This window comes from Lolium perenne, chromosome 3 (assembly GCF_019359855.2).
Source record: "Lolium perenne isolate Kyuss_39 chromosome 3, Kyuss_2.0, whole genome shotgun sequence".
NCBI lineage: Eukaryota > Viridiplantae > Streptophyta > Magnoliopsida > Poales > Poaceae > Lolium > Lolium perenne.
Window position 1 is genome coordinate 348,089,208 of NC_067246.2, and position 24,616 is coordinate 348,113,823.

General features: G+C 43.4%; 2 protein-coding genes across 2 annotated transcripts; both read right to left on the minus strand.

Moving 5' to 3' along the window:
* Window positions 1-317: 317 nt before the first annotated feature.
* On the minus strand, window positions 318-1,518 carry LOC127346148 (MADS-box transcription factor 3-like). The gene has a single exon (XM_051372692.2). The coding sequence runs from the start codon at window positions 1,475-1,477 to the stop codon at window positions 677-679; it is 801 nt and encodes a 266-aa protein (XP_051228652.1). The 5' UTR covers window positions 1,478-1,518; the 3' UTR covers window positions 318-676.
* Window positions 1,519-13,460: 11,942 nt separating this feature from the next.
* LOC127346147 (uncharacterized) lies at window positions 13,461-14,660 on the minus strand. The gene has a single exon (XM_071827024.1). It carries the CDS (start codon window positions 14,601-14,603, stop codon window positions 13,797-13,799), a length of 807 nt encoding a protein of 268 aa, XP_071683125.1. The 5' UTR covers window positions 14,604-14,660; the 3' UTR covers window positions 13,461-13,796.
* Between the last annotated feature and the right edge of the window lie 9,956 nt (window positions 14,661-24,616).

Below are 24,616 nucleotides of genomic sequence, written 5' to 3' on the forward strand. Positions count from 1 at the left end.
TCCCCAAAAAATATGAAAAATATTTAATCGACTTGGTAAATATTTAGTGATGGCTAGGTGATCAATAATCCTTATGGCAGCAGGTAATTGAATCTTGGACTTATCTAGCCATAGTTTGTTTATTACTCATGCCCCTGGTACTACTATTGGGTATGTTTATTTGGAATTATCTGCCACCATATGAAGGACGCCTTCATTAATTGGGCACAATCTTACAGATCGATCAGCTAAACATGCTTGAATAATGAGTATTTGCACAATAGATCCTTGTATATATATATCCAATGCGGAGTTAGTAAAAATGCTTGTATTTTTTATTGATTTAGAGCAACAGTTTACAAGCCATTACACCGATCGATAATCGAACCAAATCTGTCAAGCTGCAGGGGCCGAAGCCGGTGCACCGCAACATCTGAAATTTGAAAGACAGCAACACGATTTCATATGCATGGACGATCATCCGCACAGATGGATTATCATCACCTAGACGCATATGACTAAGGGTAGCAATGGAGAATTCAAGACAAACAAACTAAACGACAAGACACGATCGGATCTGCTAGCTAGCCAGCGCCCGATCTATTTCAGAGTTCATCTGAGCCGTCCATACAGGCATGCATCCATGCCATGCATGCATGCCAAGAATGAACGGGGGAAATGAACTCGCATCCTCTTCTCAGTAGAGGCCGGGGAATCCGAACCCCTGCTGAAGCAGCTGGTCCAGGTCGGCGACGGCGAACACCTGCGGCGGCGGCGGCGGCGGCGTCATGCCCATCATCATCAGCTGCATCATATCCATCTCTGCGGCGTTGGTGGCGTTACCGCTGCTGCCTGCACCGAAATCATACCAACCATAGCTGCCGGCGCCCATGCCGAGGAGCTGCTGCGGCGGTGCCGTCACGGGAACCATGTTGGAGCGGTTCCTGGCCGCCATGGCGCGGCCGTGGTTGAGGGCGTCTTGGAGCACCTGATTGGCGCGCGCGGCGACGGCGGCCTGCACCACCTGCAGCGCCGCAGCGAACTGCATCAGCTCCTCCTCCCCCATGTCGCGCACGTCGGCCTCCAGCCACGCCGCCACGGGGATCCCCGCACAGCGCTCCTTCGCCATCGCCATGGCCGCGTCGACCTGATCTTTCTTTACCTTCGCCGCGTCCAGCTTCGCGCGCAGCTCTTGGTGCTGGCGGTTCAGGTCCGCCACCAGCAGCGTGTTGTCCTCTGCGGCGCCGCCGGTATCCGTGCCGGTGGGGTCGAAGCGCTGGATGACGGCCTCGACGGAGGGGTGGCCGAAGGAGAAGGCGTTGCCGGCGCGGGAGAAGACGACGGCGGCCACCTCCACGCCGCACATGATTGCCAGCTCGTTGGCCTTCTTGAACAGGCCGGAGCGGCGCTTGGAGAAGCAGACCTGGCGCGCCCCCTCCCTCTCGATCGGCCGGATCTCGATCTTCTGGCGGCCGATGCTCGTGCGGCGATGCGCCATTGCCGTGCAAACCTGAAACTGAGACAGAGAGAGCGAGGGTAGGTGAGGTGGATCTGCTACGGCCTACGGGCTGGCATGGATTGCGTCGTTTATATAGCGGCGCGTGAGGGAGAAGAGTCGTGAGGAGGAATACTCTCTGAATGAGTTGGCGTATATTCATGCTGAGTTATTATGTATACGCACGCTGAGCTATATCATATATGCGCACGATGGGTTGGCTGTTGGAATGTACCGTATACACAGCTCATCACGCGCAATTCATCTTGCACACTCACGTAACTTGGCTAAGGAGATCTCTCCTCGGCCCCCCCCCCCCCCACCAAAAAAAAACATAGCATCGTCGGAGGTGGTGGCGGCGCCCCGTACGTCGAAGACACGGTGGGGTGAGGATGACGCACCCCTGCTTCATCTCTTCGCGCGGACAGGTGGTCTCGGTAATGCGTGGTGGTGGAGCGGCAAGGCCACGGCGGTGGTGCACCACGATAGCTCAGCGCCTAGGCAGGCGGCTCACGGCGGCCATTTGGGGCCAGAGGTACGCGCGATGGCTGCGCCCAGATGCAGCTGCCTTGCACCGGTTGGCCCTTCGCCCAATTCTCCGCCGCATCGTTGCTCCTCGTGGTGCTCGAGGACGTCACGGCCAAGGTTGCCCTAGATCTGCTGGTCTAGTTCAGGTGGGTCCTGCGGTCGGTGTCATCCGATAGTGTGTAGGGGTTGCTGGCCTGGCTTCCGTTAAAGGGTTTCTGGCCCTGCTGGGCTCCAAGCACCATGGAGATGTGGCCACGGATGAATACATTTCTCGTTTGGACATGTGACAATGCATCATTGTAGTCGTTGCCATTTATGTGAGAAAATTGTTCATAACTCTCGTCGTGTATGGTAATTTTTGCTGAGTTGGATGTCTGATATCGTGTATGACAACTCATCATCGAGAGAGTAATTCTCATCTCATCTCCTATCTATTCACCTTCTATTGTCAAGTATATGTGAAAATGTGAGCACATCTTTACACTGTCAAACAAGTTAAAAACAAAAGGTGGCCAAAAGTTTAAGTGTAGGTACTTACTTTCAAGATTTATAAAAAATTGAATATTTTTCTTGAGAATTTTAGATATGTGAGTGGGGTGAACGTGTTCATATAGTCGGTCAATCAAGCACAGAGTGGAGACGAGAACTATGTTGTGCTTACTGAGTTGGGTCATCAACGACCAGACCACAATGTTCATCTTAACTCATATCCTTCATCAACAGACTATATATAAACATGTCTTCCCTACTTATATTTTAAAATTCCTTTAGAACTCTCAAGAAAATATTCATACTTATTTGGATCACGTGCCCAAACTTATAATTTTCCTCTGCCAAAATTTCGTCAACTTTTCTAGTAGTATCGAGATGATTTCATCTCTTCTCGAACGTACAACTCATCATACACTTGAACTTCGCGCATAGCTACCGTTCTAATGGATTAGCATCTAGTAGTAGGGCTAGTAGTATGGTGGTGATTTCAATCGGGCTACTTAATGGCCAATGGATTATCATCTCATCAAGCGCTTCGTATATTGAACACTCACAATTCATCACGCCCATACTAATTTGAACATGTGATAACTTGTCGTCAACATCATGATCCTCACTCTCAACATTTCGCATGCCTTAGTGACCATAGATGTGATGGGGATGTGAAATCCTGATGTTTTCCTTAATAATTATAGAGGAATTTGGAAATTTATCAAGCACACGGGCTTTATTCTCATGCATAACTAGTTCTTTGCTAGTGGAATAACCACAACAAGGGATGCATGCGATTGAGCTAGCTGAAAGTTAGTGGTAATGAATGGATTACTATTCTAGTAACTTTATAAGTTGATGCTAGATGATACTCCAACACATTAGGATGTCCATCGCAAGCTTCATTCCTAATTTGGAGATTGATATATAAGGATCAAGACTGCTTTATCGGGTGACAACGCCGGCGATTGTACTTTTAGCTATGCATGGATTCATGTTTGCGTTATTTTGAGTTAAGTTTGTTTAGGGTTTTTCCTCCCACTCGCAAGAGCAGCGACGAGTCCAGGTCAATCTCTGTTCTCCGATATCTGACCGTGCTCGGTTACAAGTTCAATTCCATGTCCCACTTGCGTGATAGATCTCTCTCGTACTTCTTGGCCCATAGTTTGATTGCCCGGTTAGGTTTTCCACGACGACGTGGGTCTTAAGGTTTCTCAAGGTGTCCATGTCAGAGATCCAATGTACTACATGTGGTGGTTGTAGTAAGACTGGCGAGAGGGCTCTTCGGCAATGCCCACCATGAGAGGCTTAGGGTTGATGGAATGCTACAGGTTAGCACTAGACATTAGATACCAAACGAGCAAGAGGCGAGATCAACCCAGGTTTGGGGTCCTCGATGAGGTAAAACCCTTACTCCTGCTTGTCTGATCTTGATTATCAATGAAAAAATGTTACAATGGGGCAGCCGATAGATTTCTTGGTGGTGATCTCGCCGAGAGACAATGTTTCTAGGGTTTAATGTATGCGGGATCGATTGTGTAGGTTATGAGGGTGGAGATTTGGCATGGATTCGACTAGATTAAAATGAGATCTATTCTATCTTTGTCTTAAGTGACGTCTTCTTGTCTTGTTCGTCAAGAATCCGTCTCCTTCCATCTTTTCATCATTGCAACCGACGCATTGGTCCATCTTGGGTTGCAGTGAAGCTCGTGGGCCCCTTTTTGGGCCAGGGGAGGTAGGTCAATGTCGGTTACCCGAAGGGTAATGCCCTCACCAAAGACTTCGATTTAACATATATCCACTCTCTAAAATTTTAAATGTTAATCATGGTCGAGGGACATATTTTTATTGGCCACAACATCTAAAATGTTCTTGTACTAGGGGTAATATGTCGATTGAAAAAGATTTAATGGACATGGCTCAAGTCTAGTTAATAGATGATGTTAATGTGCCGTTTACTAATAAGTTAGCAAAGAACCGCTTGGCGTTTGAATCCGAGAAGACTGGTAAGGAAGTGGATAATGTCAACACGATGATTCTTTGTCCAGTGAGATGAATGATGATGATATGGTGGATGGGAAAGATAAGAAGCAATATAAGAGGGTTGGTGGTACTTTACATTATGATACCTTTATAAAATCGGCAGCGCCCCTCGAGGGAGACCTCCGAGTGATGCATGTAAAATGCATACATGTTTTTTGTATTTTGTTATGTTAAATTCCCAAATATTTATCAATTTTATTATATTTATTCGTAATAGCCTATTAGTTGTTACAAAAGTGCACAAATAATGAAAGAAGTTCTATTGGAGAATTTTCCAAAACTTGCCCCCCCCCAAAAAAAAAATCCTACAAAGTTGTTGGAAATCTTCCAAGCTTCGTTCTACACATAAAGTTTGTCACAGATGCCACCTCTGGACCGGATTTATCGGAGTGTACAAAAGTAACTTTGGGAATCCGAGAGTTGGTAAAGTATTTGACTCGAACTATTTCCGTACTTGATGGATTAGACCCATGGTCGGTTTGTTGGACTCCTTGGAACATAAGGAAGGCCTTGAAATGTTCTAGAGGTGACCAAGAGCCCTTGGATCAAAGAGGCATCAATCCCATGACTTACCTTACATCCGTAACTCCATATATTGAGGGTAAACCATAGCATTTTCAAGGCACCAAGCCATTGTGAAGATAAATCATTCTCTTGGTAGCCTCCAAGGAGGAGGAGGATCCCATTAGCACCATCTCCATAGAAGAAGGGGCAAGATGCCTCTGGCCCCAAGGGCAGCCACCACCCTAGGTATCCGCCTCCACGGAAAGCCGCCACCATGGCCAACTCCTTCACCATCTATTTGAGGTTGCTCTTCTCCAACAACAACTTCATCAACCCTTTTGTCTTCATGGCCATGTGTGAGTAATTCCCCTTGTAAGTGTGGGGTGTAAGGGAATTGGATGAGATATCTTATGTAATGATGAATACCTATCATAATTTGAGGTGACTATCTTGTTGTTGCTTGTATACGATTGTTAATGTAATTTTGTTGTTCTTAGTGCTTGTTACTAGGGCCGAGTAACATTATTTCATTTATAACTTTTATTGCCGAATCATAATATTAGTTTTTTCACTTTCAGATTGTTCAGCTAGGGTGGGATGGAATCTCTTTCCAGCTACATTCACGAGCCAAAGACTCAATGAGGACACCCATTAGTTAGGATCTGCTACTAGCTTAATTAAAAAGCTATTTATACAGCCTTTCCGGAAAAACAAAATTTACACCATGTACATATTTAAAATATTGTGTATGTACAATTGGAAATAAGAAACTCTTTGTCACTTGGATTTTAAAAGTTGTCGCCCAATCTTCAGAAAAAAAAAGCATATAGTTAATAACACATATAGGAATTTTTAATATCTCATGCAAAAGATTTCTAATATGTTATCTGCCATATCTTCTGCTTTCACAATAGGGTCCAGCAAGAAGATAATATTCAAACCATATATACATTTTATTATGCTTAATAATCAATGAAACTAAAATGTAACAACTTAGTTTGTTGAATTTTTTTTATTGGGTGGCAGTTGTTTCCTTTATTTATCTTATGTGCGCGAATATATTTTCTTGCAGACTTCCAGCACTTAAGTGACAAACATATATGATCTTGGAACTCACTTAGCGGCGGCTGCGCTTTTCAGTCTCCTTGATTTACTGGACCTGCTATGTTTTTATTTGCATGCTTCGATGATGGTGCTTATACAATGATGAAAATTGTCCACATATAGTAGTGCCCCTTTTGGTCTGAAGTAATTTATAAAAAGTGGAAAGATCTAATGAGGGATTAGGTGTAGAGACATTCCTACTGATAGTTCATTTGATGATGAATGGTGATGCTACCATGGGTACTTATGCTATTTATTTTGGTATGTATGCAAACACAGGAGTATCAACCTCTGTCCGTACATGGAGATTGGAGTTCCATCAACTCTTCTTGGTCTCTAGACTGCTAGTGTCTATGTCTTTACTATTAAAGTGAAACATGCAATGTCACACTTCTCTTGATGTCACACTCCGTCCAATTTACAAGCAAAATACCACCGCACAACAACAACATACTCTTGAAAATAGCCATCCCACCATGTTCGCGCTCTATAGCTAACAAATCTTATCTCTACCCGCGTTTCTCTCTCTAAGTTTTATGCCAGCGAGCAGTTGTTGGCATAAATCCCGAAATTATGGCTCCAATCCTTCGCATCTCCTTTATCTTCTCCTCGTTTCAGTTCGTGGAGATATATTCGCATGCACAAGGCTCGTATCATAACCCTCAGGGCTCAGTCTCCCCTGAACTAACCTGCCTTTTGCACCGCGATATATCCGCAATGTCTCCTCTAATCTGAAAAGATCTCGATCAACTCTCCTCGCAGCGGCCAGAGCAACCCGCTGTCACGGCCTTGCTTCCCTCTCATGCGGCGCCGCCCCGGTCGCGATTTTTGGCGGCTTCCTCTGCCGTCGTGCAATTTGCTGCAATCCCGCGTGGCTGGCCCCATTCCTTACTAGGAGCAACAGCGCGAACCCGAAGACGGCCAGGACGCAGCCGACAATGTCTGACATGAGTGTCAAACCGTCCAAACTCTCAAGCCTTCATGGAAGTCCACGCCGGCGAGGAACCCGGGAACGAGCGGCTGTGCATCGAGGATCCGGCCTTGAGCGTATGCGCGTGCACAATTGGCCCTTCAGTCGGTAATGGTTTGATGCGCCGGCCGCGCAACCGCACTCCTGGAGCACTCACGCGCACGTATACCATTTGGTGTTGATCCCCGTCCCGATCTCGCTAGCAGGGGTGCTTGGCTCGGTAAGTTCCATGCTCATTCTGTCTTTCAGCCTGTGGTGACTGGTGAGTCAATCTGACATGACGATGCTATGTGACTGACCAGAGACAATAGGGAGGTGAAGCGCCAGGATAATAGATATGTAAGACAAGATGAGCCAGTTCGCGGCATCCTGCAGCAGGCAATCTATTAATTCCCCACTCTTCTAAACTATGAATTGATTTGCTGACACTTCACATATAGCTTAACATTATGTGTATTGTGTGTACCCCATTGTTTGATTAAATGTCCAGATGCTAGGCTGTTGAGCGACCTCCTTGATTCATCGATGGAATAGCTCTGAGCTAGCCAAGGCCTTGAGCGAGCTCCTGAATTTCTTGCCAATCAAATAGCTGCATTACGTATTGTCCTTCTACGTCACATTAAGAATTTACGCACAACACGTCTAAGAGCAGGAGTCTAGGAGAAACGTTATTGTTGTTAGCTACATGAAAAGTTCACATTTACCTATCATAGATATCCTTGCATTTGATTGTTCGTGTAAGCAGTATGTAGTGATTTATTTACTTAACATAATTCGGTGTATTTGTTATCATGTGATGGCTATATTTCATTTTGTTTCAACTACAACATGCTCATAGTAGTATTCAACTTCTTGAAACACTCAAATTTTATTCCAGACTAAACAGGAATGGTGAATCAAAAATGTGATATTGATATGTTGTCATGTATAGTGGACGGATGTTGTTCTTTGGCTCTGATCTTGTGGTCATTGAAGATTAATATTTTCTGCAATTGATCTGTCTAGGATGGATCCTTACTCCTTAGGCATTATATATGATGCGATAAACACATTCTGGATGTTATTTGGATGGCAAATTTTGCTAGACTGTGGTGATGCCATGTAAGTGTTGCACTTTTCATGACCCCTTTAGATATTTACACGGGGCTATGCTGCACATGGAAAGAGCTTCAAGATCCGGAGGCAGCACACACACGGGGGGTGGCAGCGGAGTGGAAGGGATGGTGCTTCTCTGGCATGGTGCTTCTCTAGCGTATGTGCAGTTACCTTGCTTCTCCAGAGTCCGTGTAACTCATCTGCATCTGTCTGCCGAAGTCTCCTCTATCAACGCCTAGCAACTATAGAAGAACATATCAAAGGAGGTACACAATGATCAATCTTATGCCTTCAGATAAACAAGTAAATATTTTTGAAACCAATCAATTAGACATTTTTTTGGAAAGTGTATCATATCATGGATTACACAGGGAATAATTTTGGAACCAATCAATTAAGCTAGAACCTTGGTGCTTCTAATTTTGGTGGCATGGAAATTTATCTAGCACTAAATATCAGTACAGTAATATTCATTTGAGTTTAGTATTTTTAACCAGATTTCTCAATCCGATTTATATGTATATCGAACATTTCAGATTCTGAGGTCCCTCGTTGTATTTTGAAGGGCCAGAAAGCTTGTGAACCCTTTGAATGATATGGGAAATAAATATAGAGATCTGGGTGCAGTTTAACAAGTACATTTTTGTAATATAGTGATTAGATATTATAATTATTTTGTATTCGATAGATTGTGAAGATAAAAGCTCTTATATTTTTTTCACAGCAAGATGTATAGTGACTCAAATTGAAAATTATCAGTTGTAATGTTAACCAATACTCTACTGCTTACTTAATTGCTTGAATGTTGTACACCCTAACAAAAACTGAACGAATTTAGAACCTATGACAGGTTGAAGACTTACTTCACAGGAGCAGTTTCAGAAATCATAATGGCATCAGCGCTTTGATGAACTCCAAATTGCTATAGCAGAAATAGCCCTGTGGTGAAATGCAAAGAGAAGATGGAATCAAAGCAAGTGTGTGATTTTATTCCAGTTGTATACAGGTGTAGCTGCTAAATGGAATTCAGTGTCTTGATATTTATCATTGCATTGGGTGATATATTAGTCATTTACATGATACTTGTGCTACTTAATTGAGTGCGTCCCTCCTAAAATAAGTGTCAAAGCAGCAAACACGGGGGGAAATTATTTACATGACATTGCATGATAACTCTGAGAGTGTGGATTTGCTACACACATGGGTAGCTGCGCACGCACTCCTTATCGTTGGATTGGCCTTTAGATTCGCTCTGCGCCACGAGAAGCTCACGGCCATCAAACGGACGTGAAATCTACTTTATGCCTTTGTGCTAGCTGTTCTGCACTGTAGGGCCCAATCTCGCTGTGCGATGTCTCTCCTTCCCAATGGATAAAAATATCCCCGCAAAATCTCTTTGCGTGCTCTCTTTCTCATATAGAATTAACTGAGAAATAAACCGCCTCTCACGATGTTGTTATATGAACAAAGATTAGAATGTTCCTGCCATCGAATCACAGAAAGCACGAGCCAGAGCAGCAGTGGCGGACACCTCTGGCTCCTCCTCATCGGCGTCACCCGGTAACCGACGCCGCGCGGATGGCCGCTCGCCCGACGTCGCCCAACTGGTCCTGCAGAACGGCGTCACCTGGACCGGGGTCATCGCCTTCGGCCTCGCCTAGACCGGCGACCCGGATTCCGGCCAAGCCTTGACCGGCGCAGCTCCTCCGGCCTCAGCTCACCCGGGCTCCATACGATACGAGCGTCTCCCGACGGAAATTGGTGGAAGGGCCGAAGAATTTTGCCACGGAGGGGATCAGAACAAGAGGAGTCCGTTGCGCATCGCCTTCCGCCGCCGCGGAGATCGTGGCTGCGCTGCGCCTCCCGCCGTCGCGGAGCTCGTTGCTGCGCTCTGCCTCTTCACTAATGAAAAAATTAGAAGACGGGAATCAGCAAATCAGCGAATCGAAAAAATAGTAGAATACATCGAAAAATTCAGCAAATCAGCAAATTAGAACAAAGGAGCAATCAGCAAATCGAAAAAAATAGAAGCTACCAATGGAGCTCCCCGTCCGTCAACTAGTAGAATACATCAGCTCACCATCGCAGTAGCCTCTGGCGTCTCCGACCGGGCCGTGGCGCAGAGGGAAGCCGAGGTGCACGAGCAGGGCCACAAAGAGGCGCAACCATGAATTGAGAATTCTTCATGTTACCAAATCTGGAGCTCGCCAAATCTCCGGCGCTAATTAACTAAACACCAGATACTTCAACCAAAAACAAGGAAGCGCTGCGTAATCATTCAAGACTAAATCGAGTTTCTTCTCCAAAACAAACCATGACAAACGAGCTGATACAGGCCTCTATGAATCAAAACTGAGGCTGTCGATCTGTGTCTCCCATGGTCGCTACTCCAGAGGACGAGCAGCGCTCGAGCGGGACCACAAAGAGGGTGGCTCGCATCAGAGTCTAGATCAATTACGAGCGGGGCCACTGCCTCCAGCCTCGCCTAGACTGGCGAACGTGCCAGCGCCGCCGGCCTCGGCTCAGCTCGGCTCCGCGCGCGATGTTGAGGATGCGTATGGAAGCGTCCCGTTCCCCACCATCCCACCTTCTCATCGGAGGGCGGCGCTGTTGATCCGTGTCTCCCATGGTCGGAACAATGGAGCAGCTGCGAAAGAGCTCAAGGCAGGGGAGGCCGGGGGCTGAGGAGTTGCAGCCCGTAGCAGAGGACCAAGTGAGGTTGGAGAGACGGCGACCATGCCCGGCGTGGTGCTGCGCGGCGGCGGCAATGGGGGAGAGGATCAGGTGTGGATAACTGCAGATGAGGTGAGACGGATAGGAACGAGAAGATAGAAGAGGTTGGACGGCATGACAGGGAGTCGCTCGTGGTGGGTTAGTGAGGTCGTGCGGCCATGGGGATTGAAAGATTCTACCAAACGGAGAAACAGACGGGCGTTAGACACGTGTCAGATATACAACGCATGCTCACGTATCCATGTGATCACCGAGATTCTTCCGATAACTCTGATATGTCAAATACTTCTTAAACTTAGAAACTCATCCTTAGTTGACATTTGTATGAAAGCCTAAATAAAATATTCCTATGCAACCAATACGATCAAAGGAAACTCTTAAATATATCAACCAACAAGTTAGATTTAGACCTCGCATTTAAACAGAAGGATAGGGTAGTGGGGATGTGCCACAATGAGCTTGCCACAATGCCGGCAGCGTCGAGCAACATAAGCATAACCTTGCATCCATCCTCCAGCAAGACGTGTGGGAGAAGCTTTTTTGGGGTGGGACCGACGCCTGCCATGGGCCATGGCCCAATGACCGCATGGTTCGACGGCACCGCGCTAGCTTTGGGACCGGTTTTCACCGTCGGTTTGGGCGTGCAGTTGATGGGGTCGGAGGGCCTACCGGCCAACAGCTGGAATCCGTGTGGTCCGGTGGTGGTTGAGGAGGCCACAGGTATGGCTACTCAAGGTCCCGAGAGAGAAGGGAAGGGCCAAGTAAGGGGGGTGTGGGAGAGCAAGTGGCGGGGAGAGGCTATGTGGAGCATGGGAAAGCACACAACGGTGCTAGCTTGTGGCCGTAGGAGAAGAGGGTGGGGGAAAGAGAAGAGTGATTCCCCTTCGATTGTTTTTCGGTGTCCTTCTCTTGAGGCTTTGTGAGAGTTTGCCCATGAATATTTTTTTGACCTGTTCACCGAGAACTTGACCGCGAGAAGTGCACCATTATCTCACATAAACTATTTTTATTACCATTATTACTTTAAGTTTATAAATATTTATCTCTTTATTTTATTACGACATGTATATTGGTTTTCTACTCATACAAAAAAAGAGGTGGAAAGAATTGACATTTTCCTTTATTTGTATATGAAGACTGCATTTGTAGGATGGAGAAAGTATTATACTTGAGTTTTTATTATCCTACATATGTTCCGAGTTTTTATTCTATAAATATTTTTAATACTACACATGGTTATTCTTTTTTGATATACTTATAATATTTACATATATTATATGTTTACCCGTATAACATTGACGCTATCAAATATACAGTAAGGAGCCGTGGCGAAGCACGGGCATTCAACTAGTAGATGGCGAAGAAAGGGCTTCATTCTTGAAAGATAGCTAGGAATTATGTTCTGTCCATTCCATACATGATTGTAGGGGTGTCTGACTAATTTTTAGTACAAGAATACTCCATAGGTCTATAGCCATTTCAGCTCTGATTAGCCATGTGGAATTCTTCTATGCGACTGTAAGGGTGCCCAACAGTTTGGCCTGGCCTGTTTAATAGTCCCAGACCATCTCTGCAAAATATTGACCCAACCAAGCCAAGAGTTACGGTTGAGTGTACATGTATTTTCTGTAAGTATTGCCTTGCTTAATTTCCAAAATAAATCAAATTTTGACCCATGAGCATTGCAATATGATTCTTCATAGGATTTGTAAGCAAAATATAGATATATACATGGCTCTTAAAACAACCATATAACTGCACGGTGACGCCGCGCCGCAACTTAATTAATTCCTACTATATCACAAACACTGAATCTATAATAGGGTATATGAACATGGCATGAGACGGTTGACAAGAGAACACAATTTTATTTTACAAATTAGGTGGATGAAAATATGTGCGTGGCTAACTTTGATACACACACATGAGGTGTCATGCAACAAGCCAGCCTTGTTGCTGCATGTGTATATCATGCGCCAAATAAAATGGTTGCTCATGAAGAAACGAGTAATTACCATCGTAATGTGCACGTGTACTCATTAGCTGGCAGCAAGGTGCTCTCTTCCCATCAAGACAAAATCAACTACAACTGTACCATCAACCATTCGATTCGGGGCACGGATGGTTAATTTTGCAAATGATCAAATGAGACTAACTTGGTATCGTTGCAAAAATGAGTTATCAATTTTTTCCTAACTTTAATATTGTCTATTTTCCTCCCCCCATAAACTTTTTGTCTGGCTTCCCTATCTCTAGAACTTTGTTGGGCTCACGTAACTCCGGAGACCGTTTTCCAAACTCCCAATTACAAGGAGTATCACCATTTCCCTCGAAAAAAAGGAGTATCATTATTGGCTATGTTTATTAGGAGTAGTACTACGTATCTACCACCAGATTGAGGAGGCCACATTCATTGGGCTTAATTTTACAGATCGATCAGCTTAATATGCTTGAATAATGAGTATTGAGTATTGACACACAATAGATCCTTGTATATTTGCAATGTTGCCAGCTATGGAGAGTAAATAAAAAAAGGCTTGTATTTTTATTGATTTGAAGCACCACATTGCAAGCCATTACACCGATAATCGAACGACCCAAACTGTTGTGTTGCATGAGCCGAAGCAGATGCACCGCGATAGGTGAAGACTGAAGACAACATCATCACGATTACATATGCATTGATCATCCATATATGGATAACCATCACCTAGATGCATATGACGACTATGGGTAGCAATCGAGAGAAACAAACTAAACCGACGACGCATTATTATTGACCATGGGTAGCAATTGCTAGAGTCCAATCTCCTTGTGAGTTCATGCACATCCATGCTTGCATGCGAAGAATGAAACTTCTCACTAGGGGGTGAAGTCGAACCCCTGCAGAAGCATCTCGATCTCCATGTCGTCCAATTCTAACATCGGCGGTGGGGGCGTCATGGTCATCATCAGCTGCATCTGCATATCCATCTCTGCGCCGTTGTTGGCGCTGCTGCTGCTGCTGCCTGCATCGAAATCAAACCCACCATTGCCGGCGGCGCCCATGCCGAGGGGCTGCTGCTGCGGTGCCGTCACAGGAACCATGTTGGAGCGGGCCTTGGCCGCCATGTCGCGGCTGTGGTTGAGGGCGTCCTGGAGCTCCTGGTTTGCGCGCGCCTGCATCACCTCCAGCGCCGCCTCGAACTCCATCAGCTCCTCCTCCTCCTTGTCGCGGACGTAGCCCTCCAGCCACGCCGCAACAGGGCTCGGTGCAGAGCGCTCCTTCGCCATCGCCATGGCCGCGTCGGCCTGATCTTTGTTTGCCTTCTCCGCGTCCAGCCGCGCAGTCAGCTCATCGTGCTGGCGGTTCAGGTCCGCCACCAGCTGGTTGATGTCCTCTCCGGCGCCGCCGCCGGCACCGGCACCTCCTCCCCCGGCCACCATCCCGATCGGATCGAAGCGCTCGAAGATGGCCTCGACGGACGGGTTGCCGAAGGAGAAGGCCTTACCGGCGGGGGAGAAGACGACGGCGGCCGCCTCCGCGCCGCAGAGGATTGTCAGCTCGCTAGCCTTCTTGAACAGCCCGACGCGGCGCTTGGAGAAACATACCTGGCGCGCGTCCTCGCTCTCGATCGGCCAGATCTCGATCTTCTGGCGGCCCGTGGTCGTGCGTCGTCCACGCGCCATTGCCTTGCAAACGGCCTGGAACTGAGAGACGGGAGTGTGTGTAGCCTCCTGGGCTACGGTAAGTGGGATGGATTTGCTACGGTGGGTGCCATGGATTGCGTCGTTTATATAGGCGCGGCGCGGCGCGTGAGGGAGAAGAGTCGTGAGGAGGAATGCTCTCTGCATGAGTTGGCCTATATTCATGCTGAGTTATCATGCACCCTGAGTTGGCATGCAACGTTACGTATGTACAGCTCATCATGTGCAATGCACTCTCATAACTGTTCGCATATGACAACTGTATAGATGATGAGGATGACCGCCACGACAATTATGTTGATTGTCACGTCCAAAGGTTGGGTATGTACATCGCTACATCGATGTTACGTCCAAAGATTGTCACCTGATGGAATAATAATCGTTACTACCTCCGTCCCAGGAAATAAGGCGCACGCGTATTTCAAGGCGAACTTTGACCATAAAAATTGAGCAACAAAATCTTGGTTATATTATATGTAATTAGTATCGTTGGATTCGTATTGAAAAGCACTTTCTAATGATGTTAATTTCATACAAACAATCTTTATATATTTGAAGTAATTCTTAGTCAAACGAAAAGCACGTAAAACGAGGGCGCCTTATTTCTTGAATCGGAGGTAGTATTATGCTATTCCATCAGGTTGTCTCAACTTTATCTCGATACACAAATATCTAGACGTATTTTAGTATATATATATACATGCGAACAGCGAACTTATATAAAGTTGGGACATCATTTTTAGGATGAAGATAGTATACACTTGAGAAAAGTTGAGAGGAGTGTTGCACCTCGCCATGTCCAACTTACCATGGGAGGTGCAACGCTCATCTCAACTCTTTTTCACTATTATATAAACATGACTACACGAGCCCACAAGATATAGCAAGATAGTTCACCTACATGGCCTAGTTCATCCTAGTTTGAACATGTGACGACTAAACATCGCAGTTGATGTCGTTCATGCGAGAGAAGTGCTAAAACTCTTATAGCTAACTGCAACTCCTGCAAAGTTGGATGCAGGATATCGTATATGCATATCTCATCATGGGGAGTGTCCTCATGTATGAGAAGATACGAGCTCATCTCTACATTGTCACACAAGTTGGGAAAGAGTTCATGTGTGGGCACTTCGCTCAAGATTCAAAAAGTGTTCGGGTATTTTTCTTGAGAATCCTATAGGATTTTTGAAACACGAGTGGGATGAACATGTTTATATAGTCGGTCAACCGAGCACACGCGTTGAGACGAGAGCTGAGTTGCACTAGTTGAGTTGCGTGGTAAGCAAGCAAAGCTAAATGCTTAGCTAGACTGGCCTCCTTCATCGATCAATTACATAAACATGTTCGCCCTATTCAAACTTCCAAAGCCCTTTCGAATTATCAAGAAACATATTTAATATTTTCCAGATCGAAGTTTGAAGGAAGTGCCCGCACTTAAGCTTTCCCCCCACTAAAATTATGTTAACTTGTGGCAGCGTCACGGTGAGTTCATACCTTCTCATACACACGACACCACTAGGTAAACAGAGAGGATATGAGATGAGAATTACACTCCCCCTGACATGATTTCATATACAACATCCTACGCACATTCAACTCAACATGATATTGCAAAGATGATAATTATTAAGAAAATATGTGCACTACATATTCTCGTTGCATCTCTGCATGCTACCTCAAGTATGCAAAGAACTAAGATTCTAAGGATGATGACAAGGATAGGTCGTCATATGTCTAAACTAGGAAGAGTTTGATGAGTTGTCGGGTGTCTAAACTATGATGAACTTGATAATTCTTTAATTACAGTTGCATGGACGTTTGGGAATCACCAGGTGGCTTAGCTCGATCTCTAGTTTCTCCCACCCGCAAGAACTGGATATTCCTAAGAAGTGAGTTATGGCATGATGAATTGCTAGGCACAAGAAGACATAAGCTCATCTCTTCTCATACCTCATAACTCATACACTTGAATCAAACTTCACGCATAACTACCTTTCTGGTGGATTAGTAATTAGTATTAGGGTGGTGAATCCAATCAAACTAGTTAATGGCTAATGTTATATCATTTCATTAAGCGCTTCGTATATTGGACACCTCACAACTCATCAATCCCATCCTGGTTAGGAGTGACAACTTATCGCTGTAATCATGATCATTCGATGCTTAATTCTTTGCATAACTCAGGAAGGATAAATGTGACGGGGATATGAAATCCACATGTTTTTTTAAATAATTATGGAAGTTTTAGAAATTTACCAGATGCATGAACTATCTTCTCGTGCATGGTTAGTTCTTTGGTACTGGAATATGAAAACAACGGGGTGATGAAAGCGATCGAGCTAGCTAACGACTATTGGTAATTTAATGGTAAAATATGCCCGGAAATGTTTAAGTTGATGCTAGATAGTACAACTACAGATTAGGATGCCTATTACTCCACTCTTCATGGGACTCCTTTTAAATTTGGAGATTTATAAAAGATCAATGATGCCTTATCGGTTGACAACCCTAAAGTGTGCTTTTAGATATATATGTTTTCATGCCTTGCGTTGTCTTGAGTTCTGTTTGTCTAAATAGTTGTTATGTTTGTCACATGTTATCCCATATTCATGTTGATTGATTGATATGTATAAGTATAAGTATGTGTGATTCATTTGTCTTTTCTCACAGTTTGTAGGCATTTCACCTATCTACATAGCCCTATTACTTTTTTGTTATCTATTTAAAATCATCAAAAATTTACTTTGTTTTATCTTCTTGTACACACTGTCAAATTACCAAGATTGAACTAAACTAAGGCATGATAATCTCTAATAGTAGATGACATGCATGCAGTGGGGAGACAAGACAATAAATGGTTACTAAATTGTTTAGCTATATCTAAATCTTGGTAACAATTATTTGTTGCCATTTCATCGCAAGATAAGGAACACTAGCGTTCATATGGTACTCCAACTCATTTCTGCATTATTATTGAACAACCAACATACTGAGTGACATCTTTTCATAATTGCTTCCTTGTTGAAATTCACCACTATAAAGGTTTTTGTACAAGGAAGTGTCATTCGTTAAAATGTGGAATTAATATTTGTTTACTTATTTCCAGGGAAAATATATTATACAATTGGATGGCTATCATTGGCTCACTATTTCTATTAAAAATTTCCATCTCAAGGCAACATTCGTTGGGTTTTAAATTATATATTTACTGCCATATATTCACATCAAGTCAAAATTGCTTCTGTCATGGCAGTACAAGACATATGCTGGTTTGGTGTCATCTCATTGTAGGATAAAAATGGGATTATATATATTAGATGATGACACATCATCACAAGTAATGTGGTAGGAGTCAATTAATTACTTCCATCTCATCGTAAGATAATAAATCAAATACTCTTTTGGGAAAGAATTGTCCAAATAATAATTGGTGGGTTGCGTATGATATCTAGTGAAACTAGAGGAACTAAATGATTCCCCGCGCTCCACAGCGGGAATATTGATTAAAAATAAACATTATGTAGTGGTTGAAGTATATAGTGTGCAATGTATAGAACAATGATAAATATAAGAAATGTACTGTTTATATTGTCCTCTTTTTGTTCAGCTCGTTCATGCTAACATTAGAATATTGTGATCGTGCAACCCCTATTATTGTTGGTAAAATAAAATAAAATAATTAGGGTATGTTATTGACAATCAACCATACAAAGCTACAGCTACGCCACAATACAAAATTAGGGCTCATAAGTATACTTGAAATATTGCATTACATGATGTATTTTCCAAATGCATCAGGTACAGGTTGACAATTTCCATGTCATGCAATATGTTGATGTATTGTTGAACAATCTCTTTATCCCATAGTTTGAGTGCCTCTTCCCTATCCAGGGCATATGAAGAATTCCTAGAATTGTCGAATCCATGGTAATGAACAATCCCAGAAAAGGTGCATAGATATTCCTTGATATTCACATAAGTCACTTTAACTTTGCCTTGAAGGAGATGCCAAAATTACATTGTGGCCGAGCACCCGAGCCGACATGAAATTTCCGAGGATAACAGAAATTGCAGAGACTTGAGAGTTGCCCATCACCAATTTTTAGTCTTTCATCCATTGGGTAAAAAGAGCATGTCATCTACGCATAAGACCTCTGATTTTATTTTGAAGCAAGATGGTGATATCCCACTAACATGAACCTAAGAAAGGTAGGTGACGAGTGTTGAAAATCCTCATGCAATTTTCATGAACATCAATTTAACAAATGCCAAGAATGTAGCTCCGAGATGGTTAGCTAGTTATCCACTTATCTGGTTTGAACTTTTAGTATGGTCACCAATGACTAAGGCGCACCATGGTACGAGGAGAACTGTTGGATTATTAGCAGCAGATGTTAGGGGAGAAAGCTCATAACTAACTGGCCTCATGACAATGGAGAACACAATGTGTCTAGCTGTTATGGATGGAATTTTATGAATATCTATTGTTGCTAGTTGGCTGGTGTCAAATCACTCAAAGCAAGGAAAAGAGAGGAATAATAGAGCAAGTACAATAACATTCACTTAGCTAGCTATAAGAGAAAAAAAATATTAAATACTTGCTTAGTTCGAGGAGAGAAATTAGGAGAGAGAAGGTAAGTGGCCTCTCATGCAAAAGTCGGCTCTATCACTTGCTTCTAGGCACTTTGTGAGAATAAAAGATGGAACATATATTGTAAAAATGATACATTCTTATACCCAACTATTACACATGATGGTTATAAGTTATCTCTAGATGACATGGCAAATCGCTATAGCTGACTGTTGACCACACTATTGTTCTTGCTCTTATAGCAACCAACAAAATTTTAGGAAAACACTCATTCTTCTATCAATGATGCTGAGAAAAATTGTCCTTCCACCAAATAAATAATTGAAAAAATATTTTAGCATTTCTTTGGAGTCCTATAGTTTCTATTTTATTTTATTGATTTTCATCTTGCGATGAGATTGAACCAATTATCAGACCCCTACCCCACTAACTTGTGATGAGATGTAACCAGGTAATGTAAACCCACTTTTATATTACAGTGAGATGACACCAAACCAGCAAGGAATTAATAACCTGCCCCTATATTGCCATGAGAGAATCAATTAAGGTGGTATGTGAGCCATTGGCGAAGCTAGAGCCAAATTCACTAGGTTCACCTTTTAGTGTTGCTATATAATCTTCCACTAATTAGCAATATCACATATACTAATATAATGAAGATTTAACTGATTTTATTGGGTTCAACACAATTGTTGTATGCCAGCTCCTCAATAAATATGAGAAGGTAATATAAACCATCTTCTCATGAGATGAAAGAACAATTAACACCCCACTCCAATATTGTGATGACATAGCAGTAAATATATAATTGGAAAACCAACTATGGTTGCCATGAAATGATAATAGGTAAATGAAATAATGAATCCGCTAACGTCAGAAAGTTCTACTCCCTTCGATCCGATTAAATTGACGTGCGGTTGTGTAGATAGCTAGAATGTTTTAGGTGATATCCGCGTCAATTAAAAGAGACTAGAGGTAGTACAAAATATTAATTACCTCCACGTAAGTATTTCGGTGCCACTTCCTCGTAGGAAAGACCTTTGAGCGCGATGGACTACGGCAAGTTAACGACAAATCCTCCTATTTGATCTCATAACACCCACGGTGTCACGGATTCAGTATATAGATCATATGACAATAATATACATATACCACTAATGAGAGTAGCATATGTATGAAATAATGAATCTCTATCTTGCGATGAGCATGTACTAGTCCTGTCTATCTTGCGATGAGATTGCAAAAAGCAATTCTCCATAGACTGTACTAGAAATCTTTCCTTCTAACATGTTCATCTATGCACACTACTTTTTGGCACCTAGCTAAGAGACTAGTAGTGACAAGATATATGAGGCACACCCACTCATACTTAAGCATGACATAGTCCTTGGTCAAAGTTGTGTCATATATATTATAATCCCATTGATACAAATAGCTTTTAGTTAGTGAATTGTATGGAGATTGTCTGAAGATGTAACTATTTATGAGCCACCTACACCATGTGATTCGAGTGAGTGTCAAGAAGATTTAAAATTATATAATAAGTGAGGTGGTTAGCTAAACTTCAGTTGTAATTTAGTTAAGGAAGAATAAAACCCAACATCCACGGAAAAATACTTGACACACTGATACGTCCAAAACGTATCTACTTTCCCGAACACTTTTGCTATTGTTTTGCCTCTAATTTGTGTGTTTTGGATACGACTAACACGGACTAACGCTGTTTTCAGCAGAATTGCCCTGGTGTCTTATTTTTGTGCAGAAACTCAACTTTCAGGAAAATCCCCGAAAATAATTGCAATGGGCCTATTTTCATAGAAGACCTACGGAGCCAGAAGATGAGACGGAGGGGGGCCATGAGGCGCCCACACCACCAGGCGGCACGGTGGGCCCCTGGGCCGCGCCGCCCTATGGTGGCGACGCCTCGGGCAGCCCCCGACGCTCCCCTCTGGACTACTTAAGGCCTTTGACCTAAAAACGCACGGGGGGTTGGACGAAATTGCGAGAAGACATCCAGAACTCCGCCGCCATCGCGAAACTCCATCTCGGGATCAGAAACTCCGTTCTGGCACCCTGCCGGGACGGGGAATTGGAGGAGATCATCGCCATCATCGCCACCGACGCCTCTCCATCAACCATCCATGTTTCCCCCATCCATGTGTGAGTAATTCCCCCGCTGTAGGCTGAAGGGGATGGTAGGGATTGGATGAGATTGTTCATGTAATAGCATAAGATTGTTAGGGCATAGTGCCTAGTATCCGTTGTTGGTACTTTTATGATATTGTTGCAACTTGTTATGCTTAATGCTTGTCACTAGGGCCCGAGTGCCACGATTTTAGATCTGAACATGTTATTGATTCATGATGATATTTATTGTTTTATGATCTTACCTGCAAGTTGTATACACATATTGCTGTCCGGAACCCGAGGCCCCAAAGTGACAGAAATTGGGACAACCGGAGGGGAAGGCTGTGATATGAGGATCACATGTGTTCACGGAGTGTTAATGCTTTGCTCCGGTGCTCTATTAAAAGGAGTACCTTAATTACCAGTAGATTCCCTAGAGGCCCGGCTGCCACCGGCTGGTAGGACAATAGATGTTGTGCAAGTTTCTCATTGCGAGCACGTACGACTATATACGGAACACATGCCTATGGTTATTTAGTACTTGGATACTGTTTTATTACTATCTGCAAATGCCCTGCCTTGATTGTTACATGAGTTCTTTTATCCATGCAGCGCCCGTTCATCCATCCCTGTGCCTACAGTATTTTAATCCTGCTGTTTACTATAATCACTACTGCTGTCTTTATTACACTGCTGCTTATATTTCACTACTGCTACTGCTATAAAACTGTTGCTACTGATAAACTCTTGCGAGCAAGTCTGTTTCCAGGTGCAGCTGAATTGACAACTCCGCTGTTAAGGCTTACAAATATTCTTTGGCTCCCCTTGTGTCGAATCAATAAATTGGGTTTTACTTCCCTCGAAGACTGTTGCGATCCCCTATACTTGTGGGTCATCAAGACTATTTTCTGGCGCCGTTGCCGGGGAGCATAGCTTTATTTGCAAGTTCACCTGGATTGATATCGTTCGCTGCAAATCCTCCATCATGGGTAAACCTCGCGATGCTAAAGTCGCCATATTACCATCCACTACAAGAAAAGGTACAACTCTGAGTACCTCTGCTGCTCTTGATTCACCATCTGTGATAAGTCAACTTGTTTCACCACCACAAGCTTCACATGCTGGTACTTCTGCTGAATCTGAAAATTCCTCTTATAATCTTGATGATGCTTCTGCTGTGCTTGATGATAATGGTTCATTAGGTTCTTTTCTAGATGCTACAATTGCTAGGTCTAGACAAATTGAAAATACTGAAATTCCTAATGAAAATACTGTTACACCTGTTAATTCACCTGAGTCTGTTGAACACTCTAGTGATGATCTTGATGAAGATTATGTGGAACTTGATGATGATTTTATTGATAAATGTAATGCTACTACTAGTGTAAGTAACATTAAAAGGCTTCTTGCACAACGTGTTGTTAGATATAAACTGTTTCCTGATCCTAAATTTGCCACATCTCCTATAAACATTAAGGATAAGGATTATGATTTTTCTCTTGATTTATCTCATATATCAATTGTTGAGAAAACACCTTTTTGTGGTACTAAAAAAGAAAGTGCTGTAGAACACATGAATGAGCTTTCTACTTTGAGTAGCTTGTTTTCTGATGATATTAAGAAGCGTACTTATTTTGTTGCTAAAAATTTTCCTTTCTCATTAAAGGATGATGCTAAAACCTGGTATAATAGTTTGCCTCCTGATTCTATTGATAGTCCAAATGGTTTGCTTGATGTGTTCTTTCGAAAATATTTTCCTGCTAGTGCTCAACATATTGCTTTGCAGAAAATTTATAGTTTTGACCAGGAAGATGGAGAGAAATTGCCTGAAGCTTGGGCAAGGTTTTGCTCTCTTATCAGAGCTCGGCCTGGACATGATTTGGAAAAGCATGACCTACTTGATATATTTTATAGTGGACTAACCATTGAGTCTAGGGCATACCTGGATAGTTGTGCTGGTTGTGTTTTCAGGAAAAGAACTCCAGACGATGCTGAAGAATTAATGGCTAGAATAAGCCAAAATCATGATGATTGGACTACACCTGAACCAACCCCAACACCAATATTGAAGAAGAGGGGTATGATTAAATTAAGTGATGAAGATATGAGAGAAGCCAAGAAATCTCTTAAAGAGAAATGTATTAAATCTGAAGATGTGAAGAATTTACCCCCCATAGAAGACTTATGTAAGATAACTCCCCCTTCATCCACAATTGAGGTACACTCCCTTCAACGCTTTGATAAAGAAGATATTCCTTACTCAAAACCTCCTGATCAATGTTTAGATGAATTTGATAATTATGTTGTTAAGCAAGATAATTTTAATATGAGAGTAGAGAATCATTTAATGGAAAATTCTCAAGCTATTAGTAAATTGCATGATATTGTGGAGAGAACCTCCAATGATGTTAAGATGCTTGTTAAACATTTTCATATGGTTCAAACTCAAATTGATCAACTTACTAAAGTGCAAAATGACTTGTTAAAAAATACTTCTAAAGAAAAACATGCTTATGAAGTAACAACTAGAGGCGGTGTTTCTACACAGGATCCTCTATATCCTGAGGGGCATCCCAAAAGAGTTGAACAAGATTCTCAACGAACTAAAGAAACTAGCGCTCCTTCTAAGAAAAAGAAGAAGAAACATAAAACTGTTGTAGAATCCTCTGAGCCTGTTAATCTATACCTAATAATAAAGCAAAAAGGGTTTCTCCCTCGGTCGTCATTATTTTTTCCGATTTTACCCTTTAGATTTTGAGAATATTACTTAGACGGCCACCGCCAAGTCAACCGAACCGGTCGTTAGTTTTCTGACGAAGGGCGCTGCTCCAGGCCACGCGCCTGAGTGTTTTCCCCGACCGTCCACCGCCGACGTCCCCGATCCTTCCCCCGCGCGCCGGTTGATTCGGCCGTATCCAACCACACCGGGATAGAGAAGCACTTCCCACCTCAATTTTGAGGAGAGGAGCACGTGGCCTCCTCCGTCGACCTGGAAGCAGGAGCTAATTCTCGCCTCCTGGCTCCTGACGGTGGCGCTCTGGGAAAGATTAACGAATTAGGCGATGTGGAGTTTCTAGCGCTTACCCGATGTGGCAGGTATGACGACGGTTAGAGGCGGCCAGGACCTCGGATCCGTGGCTTCCTCTGCGTGTGGTTCCGTCAGCTGGCCTCATGTGCGGCTTTGGGGCATTGGGCAGCATGCGCCGGCTTGCCGGCTCGCATCATGCTCGCCTCGCCTGGAATGTATGGAGGAGGCCCATGTGTGTCGACGATGATT